General features: G+C 41.3%; 1 protein-coding gene across 3 annotated transcripts in view; it reads right to left on the bottom strand.

Annotated features, from left to right (window-relative positions):
• Positions 1 to 5,042: 5,042 nt before the first annotated feature.
• KLHL20 (kelch like family member 20) overlaps positions 5,043 to 13,578 on the bottom strand; it is a 39,479-nt gene continuing 30,943 nt past the window's right edge. For all 3 annotated transcript variants that reach the window (XM_075287969.1, XM_075287968.1, XM_075287970.1), the window contains 4 exons: positions 12,334 to 12,467; positions 11,709 to 11,917; positions 9,578 to 9,684; positions 5,043 to 7,843 (listed from right to left, as the gene is read on the bottom strand). In XM_075287969.1, the coding sequence (XP_075144070.1) occupies positions 7,759 to 7,843; positions 9,578 to 9,684; positions 11,709 to 11,917; positions 12,334 to 12,467 (535 nt within the window). In that variant the 3' untranslated portion in view covers positions 5,043 to 7,758. The remainder of the gene's footprint in view (positions 7,844 to 9,577; positions 9,685 to 11,708; positions 11,918 to 12,333; positions 12,468 to 13,578) is intronic.

The following is a 13,578-nucleotide window of genomic DNA, read 5'->3' as shown; positions in this document are numbered from 1 at the left end:
TGGAGTCTATCAACCAAAACGGACCGCGCACAGTGTAAACCAAATGACAACAAGATTGCAGATAGTTAGAAAAAAAGCAGTAACATTTATTTAACGCTAACATTTTCTTTACACTTTACACATGCTAAAAAAGCATAGATGACCAAGTAAACATTGTATTTACACAACACTATAGAAAAGGTGCAAAGTATCCGTAGTCTTCACCTTTTGTGCATATGCTTTCCAGATGTTACCATTGCGCTCGTGCTTTATTTTGGAAGCAGAGGCTGGGGTGCAGGTCGGTCATGTCAGACGGTTATTTGGCTGGGTAGGAGATAGGTAAAGGTGTTGCATTTAGTAACAGGTCAATGACTGTCGGGGCCATCTGTGAGAAACAATTGCCTAAAAGTACTGTAAACATTTCACACGGATGACGGGTTATTCGTAACGGGATTGCAGTAAAGCCTTCATGCCAGAGGACTGGAGAGTCTATGGGCACTTGAGGGCAGGGGTCATGGTGAAAATGGACAAGTATACCTGGTGAAATGTAGCATCTTTACTGACGCACAAGGCAATAGAAAAGAGCCGTTTACTGGGATCCTGAGTCCGGCCTCTCAATGGCAAATCGATGTTGCACTAGCCACATGATGCAGTACATAGAGATGATCTGAAAGCCTGGCCTAGAGGAAGCTGCACGTACAGATGAAGCATGGGACAATATAATGCACTGGACATGTGGGCTACGAGACACAAAACACTTCCCAGTCTTGGCCAAGTCTTTACATTGCCAGGTCCTAATGCACGTACAAACATAAAAGGGCAGATATTATGGCGTCAGTGAGACGAAAAATCAGAAGGAGCGGCGCAAATGAGCCAAATATTCTAAAAAGTTTTGAAATACTGAGGTTTAAAGCGGTGGTCCAGTTTAGAAAACCCATTTTAGGCCAGGGCCCCATGTTGCAAAGATGCAGGGTTTTGACTGTGACAACAAAAAAAACACCCCATTTATATGACCTGCAAAGTGAATGGGATTCTGGCTAATCCCATCCACACAGTGCAGGAAAAAAATCTGGAGTGGAAATGATGCGATCTCAAAAACACCAGTGTTTCTGAAAATCGCATCATGTCAATTATATCTCCGGAAACACTGGCGGGTTTTTTTTTGTATAGGGGCAGAAAATACGCAAAGGGAAACTCTAAGGACTTGTTGTGAAAAACACTGCAGAAAAAAAAAACAGTGATTCGCTGCTTGGGGCCTTATATACTCATATTGGTAAGAGTGGAGGGGAAAAAAAAAAAAAGTGTAACAAAGAAAGTTTCTCAGTCTGCAGTACTTGACCCACATTCAGTCCACTGAAATAATGTGCAATACCTTTATCTCACCTGCGGAGGTGCTATTGGGAAATGGAACACTCAGACCTTATTCATACATCAGTGTTTTGCATTAGTTAATCTGTGCCAAAATCAGAAGGGGACAAACAACAGAGAAGGTTCAAATCTTTTCATTATAACGCTCTTTGTATAGTCATGGATGGAAACCACCGCCATGTACAAAAGAAGCCGTACACTTCTGTTTCCTCATAGATTACAGATAATTGCTGGGGTCACATGTAGGCGATTAAATAGCAAATTTTAGCGTTAAATCTAAGAAAAAAAGTTCCATTTACTTTATATATCATTGCTTAAAAATTGCTAAAAATATACTTTCCGTACAAGGTTGTGGTCTCCGCAGTCACTGATATACAGGTTTGACCGCGTTAAAATCATTGTGACTGCAATGGAAGAAAAATGGCCGCCCCTTTGTGATTTGCACCAAAAAAAGATCTCCATGCAGTAATTTATCTACTGAAGACAGTATGGAGAAATCGTTATGTTACAAACATGAGAGTAAGAATGAATAAAGAAGTTCACAGAAGGTCGCACAAGCGTCAGTCATGGAGGAGGAGCCGGAAGCGCTGAGCGTGCGTAGGAACAGATTATGTTGTAAGTCATTGTAAAGCAGCCATGACTGCCTGTGCATTTGTGGCTGCAGCGCTGCCTAAAACATTTTTATTGGAGGAAAACAAAAGCTTGAAGACAGATGGACGGTGTATCGAAAGCAGATTACCGGATATACTCGATTATAAGCCGACCCGAATATAAGCCGAGGCCCCTAATTTTACCACAAAAAAAACTGGGAAAACTTATTGACTTGAGTATAAGCCGATGAGGGGGGGAGGAAATGCAGCAGCTACTGGAAAATTTCAAAAATTATAATGGTCGGAGATTTTGGGTGCAGTAGTTGCTGGGTGCTGGGGAAGGGGAGGGGGTGTTTTGGTTGTCTGTCTGCCCCTTCCCTGAGCTTGAGGACTGGGTCCGTTTCCCCCCACCACTTGGTATTCAGCCTGGCTGAATATAGGGTATCTGCAGTGCTCCTATTAACTGCCGACCCTATATTCAATAGACCGGGCACTGTCAGACACAGGGATCCCTTCACAGTAATTTTCTACTTTTGTATGTATTCCAGGTAAAGGAGGGATTTAGAACTTTTATTTTTTTTAAAGCTTCTTTTTTCTTTTCCACTATTTTATGGGAGATTCTATACATTGATATTGCGGCTGGTCATAGACACCCCCCCACCCCCCGTCGAAGGGGGCTTTTTCAGCACAAGAACTGTGCTGAAAAATTCGGCTTATACTCGAGTATATACGGTATGTGAAAAATGATTAATTTCTCTCTCTGAACGTTAGTTAAAATAAACTATAGAGTGACGATTATTCTTACCTCACTCTGGTATATGCTGTGGATTTTCTGCAGCAGCCTAAGGCCCGGTTCCCACGGAGTAACGCGGCGCTCATTCTGACACAAACACATGTCAGAGCGAGGCGCTTCAAAACAGAATCCCATTGACTTCAATGCGTTCCGTCTTACGTGCACTACACATTGAAATCAAAGGGAGGCTTTTTAACCCATTGATTTCAATGTGTTACGGCGTTAAACAGAACCCATTGAAGTCAATGGGATTCTGTTTGGAAGCGCTGACTCTGACAAGTGTTTACGTGTCAGAATGAGCGCCGTGTTACTCCGTAGGAACGGGGCCTAAGACAAACTAGTTGGTGAGATTTTTAGGCCGCAGCTCCATGCGGTGTAAACACCAGGATTTGGCCACGGCAGAAACACCATGGGGAAAAAAAGCAGCCTTTTACCGTCTAGCTCAAAATACACAGCATATTAATTCTACCTATGGAAATGCCGGCTGTTTCCCTACAAGTATGCTGCAAGTAGTAGGAAACCTCTGCAGCCTTTCTTTGAAAAACCGCAATGCATTGTCGCCACGGTTTTTCCACAGCTCTTTTTTTGCTGTGGACTTCTAGGTGGGGCCTTAGCCTTAATGCAGAATTTATAGCATAGTATAGTGTAAGATAAAGCGATCACACAAGCCAATGCACTCTGCAGAGTTTTTCTACAGATTTTGTACATTGGATTTGATTTTGCACCATACTCCAATTTCACAGCAGACAATACACTATGCTATACTTGCTATTTGGGAGCACACCCTCAGTATAGCATAGTATTCTTTTTCACAGTCCCTACATGTATATGTCATTTTTCCAAAAACTATTATTTGTGTTGAACCCTTTGTGTTCTTTTAGGCAGATTTTACATATAAGATTGTACAACTAGAGCAAAAATGAAAAACTTCTGTACTAGATAAATGTTAAAAAAGGTTCCTCCTCTACTGGTGTCCATGGGAAAAAATAGTTCCAAAATGTCTATGGGTTATAGGTTTTTTGGTAAGAACAAGTTGTTCCAGGGTTTTATACTGACTGCCCGATTGGAGTTGGGAAGGAATTTTTTCCCTGACATTCTTGGGAATGTGTTTTCATATAGTATTGGGTATCCTCAATGGACTTGGATTTTCACAGATTACAGAGATATGGAATAAAACATAAATCGTGATCTGGGTGTAGTGTATGGGGTTATTGAATCATTTATATAGGCATTGTAACATGGATGACTTGATGGATAAAAATATTTTAGTGCCTTAATTGTAGACGTGAACCATCACCTTATACTGGATATGTCCTAGTGGTTGATCAGCACCAACACATGGATAATTCCCACACTGAGAAAGTAACAGGAAAAAAATAAAAAGTGATCCTCACCTCACCGATCCCCCTCAACACACAGAGAATGACTGCTCGGCACCGGTGGTCCAAGGTCACATTTCCCTAATATTAAGGGACCCTGAAAGCTTGAGAGCAGGAACAGGGAAATTGGTGATGGCCACTATTTTTTTTTTCAACGCAATTCGGAGCCAGGATAAAAAGACTTGTAGGACCAGGTAGGATATGGAGTTAAAGGCATCCTATCACTGGATACCCTTTTTTCTGACCAACACATAGTAATAGCCTTAAGAAAGTCTATTCTTCTCCGCGCCATCGTTCGGCAGAAATAACAGTTTTCTTCAGTATGCAAATGAGTTCCCCCGCAGCACTGGGGGCGTCCCCAATGCTGCGAGAGAACTCTCCATCTTCTTCTGGAACACCCTCTCACTGTGTCTTCTTCCGTCCTGAGTTTCAATCTTCTAGGCCTCAGGCAGAGCCGGGCGTCAAGAAAATAGCCTCTTACACATTTTCTTGTGGCCCGGGCATGCGCAGTCAGCTGTGCCCGAGGCCTAGAAGATTGAAACCCAGGATGGAAGAAGACACAGTGAGATGGCATTCCAGAAAAAGATGGAGGCGTCGCTGGAGAGTTCTCTCGCAGCATTGCGAGAGAACTCATTTGCATACAGACGAAAACCAGGATTTCTCCTGAACGGCAGTGCGGAGAAGACATCTAAAGGTAGGAGAAGAATAGCCTTTCTTAAGGCTATTACTACGTGTTAGTCAGGGAAAAAAAAAAAAAAAAAAAAAAAAAGAGTATCCAATGATAGGATCCCTTTAAGAGTTCAATTAAGAGACAGAAATAAGTTACTGACTAAAAAATTGAAAAGATTTTTCATCATTACTTTTCATTTCTATTATACAAATAATATCATATCATCAATGATATAATCTATTACACATTTACCTTCATAGGAATTTAATCAGTTTTTTTTCTGCTGTCTGACCATTTTTAAAGGTGTCCAAGTCGGGCTGTGGAAATTGGCCTACTGACTCCACAGCCCTGTGGACAACCCCTTTAACCTGTGTTGCCATTCACACCCAATGTTTTCCATCTTATCAGAATAAATCTACATTCTTGCTTATCAAATTTACTGAAATTTAAGGCAGAAGTGACATGTGAACAAGGATGTAATGTAACCCTAGTCCTACTAATTCAGGCTTTCTACACTTACAAAATGAAGGATCTAAAAGCCAGGAGACATTGTACGTGTGATAAGTTATATTTACAGTATGCATAAATAACTAAAAACAATCATACAAATGTACAGAATCTCACGTCGGCCGCCTATCTGTGTAGGCACATAAGACAGGACTTGATTCAGTTTGATAGAAAACAACTAGTTAAAGATCACCATTGCCAAGTCATACAGGACCCGCTCTACCATACGATTTGGCAGCTTTATGGTTGGTACAGTACAGGGCCAACAACATCCCCCCGTATGTTATACAACAGCCATATCGATAAATCTATGAATAAGGTCACTAATAAGACAAGCAACATGACTTAAAGGAAGGCTGCCAGATGGATATATGGCTACCAAACCATTCCCATCGCTTGTTATGGGGGACTTGGAAAAGCTATAAAGCGCAATAGAGTGGAGTGTTCACGTGTCTCCATGGCAGAAGTTTTTATTTTTTTTATTTGGTATGCAAATTAGATGACAAGTGCCCCCATGGGCCCAACCAGCAACTCTTAGCCAAGATTGAGAGAGCCAACCTATAATGCCATTGAAACCTCTGGGCTATCATCAATACACCAGAGCGGCCACAAGTGTACTCATCATGGATCCAGTGCAAGAGAAGTACATGTGCCATTCACTCCGGTAGATTTAAAGGGGGTGTACCGGCTCTAAAAGTATGTTTCATACTGATGATCTATCCAAATGACAGACAATCAGTTGCTGATCTGTGGGGTTCAACACCCAGACCCTGCACAGATCAGCTGTACCAGTAGCCTCTGGGTGCAGTGGTCGGGGAATTAAAGCAGTCTACTTCTATTCAAGTAATCGGAGCGGAGCTGAAAGTGCCTGGTATACACTGGATGACAATGCAGATCCAGTCCTGTTACCTGAACACAAGCAGAGCTGGGTCCAGAGGTTGTCAGACTAGCTGGTCTATGTGGGGTCCAGGCCCCCCCACAGATCGCATACTGATGACATATCCTGTAAATAGCTTATCATTATGAAAAATGCATTGGAGTCCCGAAAACCCCCTTAATAAAGGTTGGCAGAATCAGTCAAGGCCAAGGAAGAGGCTTTTAGCAGCATTGACACCCAAAGCACTTGCACTAGGTCCTGCCTTTGGGGTACTACCACATGAAGAGGTTAAAAAGAAAAGGGGAGGGGCATGCATCCCCATGTCACGTTTCTTAGTCCCTTACCAAGTGCTGAGAGTCATCTGGCAGCCATACATCACCTGGCAGACTTCTTTTAGAAACATATAAGGTCCATATCTGAAGAAGTCTTCTGTATCACAACCCTGACTTGGCTCAGTGTTTCGTCAAGTGCACCGAAGGACAATTTCTTTTTTTCCATCGACAGCTAATAGTGCTAAACATGGGATTAGTAAATGAATACAATTTTTGGCAAAACCCTCCAGACGACATCACTAATGGAATACAAACATTAGCCTAAAAATAGGCTTTTAATGTGAGCACCTTGTAACACGTTACTGTCCTATCACATGTGGCGTAGATCATCTGCGGAAACATAAGTTGTTGGACTGAGCATGAAGCGTGTAATACTTTCTGTATCCGTGTACTGTTTTTTGACCCACAATATTTTCATTTTATACACAAACTGTACAATTTTTGCTACATCTTCACAAGGCAACGCCACTCGAGAGTAGCCTAGTCATGGCCTGGACCAGTATACATGGTAGCGGTCAGTGCAGCAGGTTTTAGAGGCACGAGGAAACTGGGAGAGACACTAGTGCATGGGCTGTACATGGCGTGTACTGCAGCATCTTACTAGGTTTGGAAAAGGCTCATATCTCAGATAAGGGTCTTATAGGAACATCCGTTTGGAAAGGGGGGGGGGGGGGTGAAGACCTTCGTTTTGTAAGCAGTCATTTGTACGTCTTGACTGTTCAACCAGCTGTCGTTTTTACAGAATGCCAAGCTGTAAATTCTCATAACCGCCCGGGTATGAAAGAGGAACAGTCTTGGACATGCTGAAACCATATATACTGTTGATATCAGTGAACTTAGGTTCTTGGATCATCACCAATCTACTGGAGTCCAGATAACATGCAGGTAAACATTCCTCACCTTCATAGGTTTGTTGTCCATGACGTGCCAAATTCAGAGCTTCCCAAAGGACACAAAGTGTCATTATTCACCTACCAAAACCAAAACTGTAGGAGATGGGGTTGTCGAAAATATTCTTCGAGGTCATAGATTCCTCCAGGACCCAAAGTAATTTTAGGAAGACTTACACAACTTTAGTAATTCATTAGCGATGGATATTATTATTATTATTATTATTGTTTTTAATAATAATAATGCGTTCCTCGGTGTCTTTTTTGGTGGTGGTGTTAACCACGAGGGGGCTAGAGCTCGATTTCATGAGGGAAGTCTCTGGCAGTGTCCATGGGCCGAGGCTTTGTCAGATTCAATGTCAAATGAGAAACGCTACCAGATATGTGATTCACAGTGTGTCATTTTAATAACGCCAACTCCTCCGCCTAACCGCCGGTAGTTCATGCCGCCATACAGTCTGTAAAGTGAAAGAAGCAGGGCATTACTTTCTAAATTGTACACTTTGTGAATAGTGATAACAGTATTACATGGCAACCAACCTATGCCTAAGTTCTAGTTCACACGGGGTTCCGCGTGAACACATTGCGTTGCGGCTGCCACGACGGGATGCCAGTGCAGTGCACCAGCATCCCTTTGCAGCTTTCCGCTCTGGAAATGAATGGGCCTAGTCCAGAGGAAGCTGTCGCAAGGCGGACGCCATGGCTCAATCAGTCGCGGAATCCGACTGAAGAAAGGGCAGCTCGCTTCTATTTTCTGCGAGTGGGAACAAACCGCTAGTGGGAAAAAGAACGCTAGCGGTCTACATAGACCTCTATTGTGAGGGGGCTGATTTTGAGATGGATACCACGTCAAAATCCACCCCCTTTTACCCCTGTGAACGAGCCCTAAGGGTCAATGCACAGATTGCAGAAAAATATGGAATTGAAAGTTAGTTCCAATGATCTGATTGCGGTTATTCTGGGAGCAAACCTGTGAATTTTTGCCTCTTATATTTAAGATGGATGAGAACATAGCAATAAAATCTGCAGGGTGTGAATCCAACCTTATTGAGACAAAGATTTTGATTGGTTGGGGTCTTTGTGTCTGACATCAGTGGGTGTCTCTGCACTAAGGGGCAGAAGCGCTCAGCTAAACTCTGTGCCCCTTTGACTGTTTTCAGCTTACTTTACTCTCTCTGGAGACGCGGGGTTAGAAGTGTATAGGCTCACAAACAGTAGTAGTCTGTATATACCACTTACATCTGCAATGGCTGAGCACGGCTGCATATACAGTAGCTGAGGGCATAGTGCTTAGCATAGTGCAACTATCATCAAATCTTCTGGCCTCTTCACAGAAAGGCAGGGGGGTTGGCATTGTATAGGCCAGGAATAGGCAACCTTCGGCACTCCAGATGTTGCAAAACTACAATATCCAGCATGCATACTTGCTTTGCTGTCCTTGGAGCTCCCATGGAAGTGAATGGAGCATGTTAGGAGTTGTAGTTTCACAGAAGCTGGAGTGCCGAAAATTGCTGACCCCTGGTATAGGCTCACACTTATGGAGCACATACATCCATGTATTTAATAAAAGATAAAAACAAGAAGAACATACAGAACAGAAAAAATAGAACACCAAAGGAAGAAGGTAATGAGACTTCTGTGCTCGACAGAGAAAGAAAATCATTTTATTTATAGTCTGCCTGCATGTAAGTACAGGATTGAATGCTGCAGTCTCCATATTGACCACTAGAGGTCAACAATAGACTACAGCCTATTCTAATTTAATGGATGGTCTTTTTACTTCATTGTCGTTAGTAAACAAAGAGTTAATAGTTAAGGTTTTTATTAAGTAAGTATATAGTGTATGGAAGTGTGCTGGGTATAGAGGTGGCCGTATATACATAGCAGAAGCAAATCATTTAGCAATAATTACTTGTTGCTCTGATTTGTGGAATAATAAGGTAACCTGTATGAACTGGAAGACTGGTTTGCAACTTGTGGCTTTCCAGCTGTTGTGACTATAGGCCCCAGCATGCCCTGAATATATAGGCCGTCAGTAGGCGTCATAAAAATTGCATAAGGCTCGATGCAGAAATTTTTTTTTAGCATCCTACTTCAATACTATGTGTCTGGACGGCCCTTTATATTCTGTAGTTAAACATTATCAAGTCCTATATACACACATTTTTGTAATGTTTTTGGGTGATACGTACCTCCAAGTATTAGCATCTGGGTCAAACACTTCTATTGTCTTCAAGTACGTTGTTCCATCAAATCCTCCTACAGCCATCAGCTGTCCATTCACCACAGCAAGACCAACCTATGGCACAACACAGGTTCCAATTATGGCTGGTATTCCTGGTTTACTTTAGAGAATATTCCACTTTGACTCATAATCCCTAGCAATGTGAAACTGAGCCTACGAGTCATACTAAAAGAGCTTAGAGTTTAGAGCCCAAAACTCGGTGACTCCTGTCCCATCTGTCACTGGAGGAACGCCCCCTGCTTGTACAGAAGGAGGGTCCTGACAGACTGTCAGGAACGCCCTTCTGACTGTAAAGAGCTATGGTACCGGGACCGCTAGCTCTTCCCCCGGGGCACAGATCGGGAAAGATGACAGTGCTCTGAATTCATTATATAGAACTGCCTGTGCCCCGGACCATGGAAGGTCCTCTTTAAAGGGGTTTTCCCGTGAACACCTTGATCCGTTACCAATGGATATAACTAAGAATGAAGGAACGTTCTATGGTTTGGGACATGATAGAAACCTAGCCAGGATTTTCTCACTGTGGTCAGGTTACAGGCAGGGACAAAACACCTATGATAAGATAACCTGCCCACAGTAAAGAAATCATGGCCATATCAAGACAACAGACTGACCCTGACAGTCATATGGTTCTGGTCTGTCAACTGATCAAGACTACAGGCTGTCACCACCAAGATAGTTTGAGAAAATCTTCAAAACTCTGCAAAAATTTTTATTACTTATATCTGCAAAAATATTTAATTCTTAATTGTTTACAACTGTAAATATAGTTATTTTTGCAGGAATATACCTTTAAGGAGTGCAAACCTGGCAACTGATTCCATTAACGCTAAGGGTATGTGCACACTAGAGATGAGCAAACACTATTCAAAACAGCCGTTTTCGAATAGCACGCTCCCATAGAAATGAATGGAAGCGGCCGGCACGCTGACTTTGCCGGCAGTCGGCCGCTTAACCCCCCGCGTGCCCGCTACATCCATTAATTTCTATGGGAGCGTGCTATTCGAAACGGCTGTTTCGAATAGTGTTCGCTCATCTCTAGTGTACACGCAATTTGGCAGTAAATTTAAACAGATGCCACCTCAAAATCAACTCTCAAATTCTGTCTGAAACCAGCCTCCATTGATTTCTATGGGAGTCAGATGCTGAATTTTAATTTTAAAACTTACCCATGGACGCCAATGTAAAGAAAAAATGCATTCTCTTAACACACCAAAAAGGCATTACTTATGAGAAATTGGCGGCTTGTTACTTGAGCAGAAACAGACATTTATATTAAAGACTTGTAGCATAGAACAAATATTAATGCACAGAAAAAAAACGGGCACAAAAGGGGTATTCCGATAATTACAAATTATCCGTTATCCATTGAATAGGCAATACCTGCTGATCAATGGGGGTACAATCACTGAGATCCTAGCAGCTATGAGATTGTGTGCCCACTATGCCCCATTTGGATATAGGTCACGTATGCACGCTGCTGCTCCATTTAAATTTTAGGTACTGCCAGAGATCGCCTATAGTCTTGTGTATAGAGGTAGGGTGGATTTTACAAAACTCCCAAGGGCTAGTTCACACGGGGGCATAGAGGCAGATTTTGACGGCGGATTTTGCCTCAAAATCCGCCTCATTACAACAGTGGTCTATGGAGACCGCTAGCTTTTTTATTTTTCTGCTAGCAGTTTTTCGCCGCTAGCAGAAAAAAGCGACATGATCTTTCTTCAGGCGTTTTCAGCCTGAGGAAAGCAATAGAAGTGATTGGGAAGCGAAAACCACCTAGCGTTTTACTGCCAAAAAAAGCGACAGAAAACGCCTAGCCATTCACTTGTGGAGGGCAAAATCGCCTGGCGTTTTCTGAAGCGGTTTTTTTTTTACAAAAAACTGCTCCAGAAAATGTTCCAAAAAACGCCTCAAGGTCAAAAAACTCTTTCTAATTAGGAAAAGTTTTTTTTCCAGACCAAAATAAGCTAGGTGTTTTTAACGTGTGAACTAGCCCTAAAGCTGCCCGTTCCTATGACAGTGCTGATAGATCTATCCGACTCTTCAAATTACTTTAAAGCACACATATATATTCTTACCCCACTCCGTCGTGAAGTCATGGCGACTACTGGCGACCATTGATTGGTCCTGGGATTGTACCGTTCGGCGCTACTCAGCTCTGTGGTGTCATCTCTTCCACCTACTGCATAGATCATATCCTGGTACACAGCACAGCCCAGATGTTTTCGTCGGGTACCCATGGGTGCTATTGTGTGCCAGCGGTTTTCCTGAGGATTGTACCGCTCAACTGAAAAGGAAGAAGACAAAATTGTAAGACACTATTTTTGTGTAAAGATAAATTTACTGCCCTAATCCCACAAGTAATGATCTAGGGGTTGTTAACCCCTAAGTGATTAGGTTATTTTAAGCCTAAATATCTAAGCAATATATTTTTTTTTTCCATTTTTGCAGCCAAGCTCCGAAACTTGCAGGATGAGTTTTGTGTTTAAAAAGCCCCATTTTGGGAATGATATAATGTATTGATTATCGTTTAGTAACTTTCTTGCTTTGTTATTTTAGTCCGATATAGGGATTTGAACATACATAATGTCAGATGTGGCTACCTTGAAATTCCCAACAAACATGGAAACCTCAATTCCCACACACAGCATGATCCATTAAGGATTTAAAAAAAAAAAAAAATGCATGTTACAATTTACTCACCGGTATTGAGAGGAGACGTTCCATCTGAACCCCCTACAGCATATAGGAAACCACCAAGGACTGCAACAGCCACCCCAAGTCTTCGTGTACTCATGGAGGCAACACGGGTCCATTTATTTTCCTTTGGGTCATATCTACATGACAAATGGGCAGCAATGATTACCGTAATCTTAACTATTAAAGAATGAATTTAGGCAATTCATACAGTTGTTGTTCTCCTCTACACCATTATATATATACACACACACAAACAAAAATTCAACTCATTTGCTTACCCTTGGTCAAATATAAAAAAAAAAAAACAAATATAGATATACACTTTAGATATCCCCTCATTCAAAAAAGCCTGAACTGCTAAAATATAAAAACATTTATCCCTTACTGTGAATACCATAGTGGATTAAAAAAAAAAAAAAAAAAAAAAAAAAAAAATTCCCATACTTCGCCTCCTAGACAAAAATTTTAATACAAAAGTAATGAAATGATCCCCAAAATGGTACCAATAAAATCTCAATCTCGTCCTGCATATAAAGATGACTTTCCAAGCTCCACACATGGAAATATGAGAAAGTTACGAGAGTCAGAATATAGCGTTGCAACATTTTTGTGTTTTACAAAGTTTTCGTTTTGGTTTTTTTTAGGCAGTAAAACATGAGAAATACTGTTTACATTTTGTATCACCCTGACTGTACAAGGGATAGTGAATTTCATAAAAAGTAAACCCTTAAAAAATTAACAAAAGAGCATTTTTTTTTTTTTTTTTTTTCAAATTCCATTTCAACATCCATTTTTTGCCTGCTTCACAGTACACTACACAAAATATTTATTGATGCATACAATTGGTCAATTGCAAAAAAAATAAGCCACCATAGGACTCTTAAAACTAAAAAAGCAATAAAATAAATGAAAGACTGCCCAGTCTTCAAGGCGTTCATGTAGCTGTTTATAAAGTCATTTAAAATATTTTTGCATGAATCTTAAGATACCTAGTGTAATTTTAATACATATTTTACTCATTCTAGTTGTTATATATATATATATATCTCTATCTATGTATATACATATACATAGATAGATAGATAGATAGATAGATAGATAGATAGATAGATAGATAGATAGATAGATAGATAGAGTAATAAACATATGGCAACACACAGAGAAAATAGATAGCTAGGGGAAAAAAAATGAGGTCATGCCATATCTGGAGACGTAAATGTTTGCTTAAGGAGTACGCCCTGCTGTGCT

Source organism: Leptodactylus fuscus, chromosome 9, assembly GCF_031893055.1.
Source record: "Leptodactylus fuscus isolate aLepFus1 chromosome 9, aLepFus1.hap2, whole genome shotgun sequence".
Classification (NCBI taxonomy): Eukaryota; Metazoa; Chordata; class Amphibia; order Anura; family Leptodactylidae; genus Leptodactylus; species Leptodactylus fuscus.
Note: the sequence above shows the minus strand (reverse complement) of the source record. Positions and strands in the feature narration are given on the sequence as shown.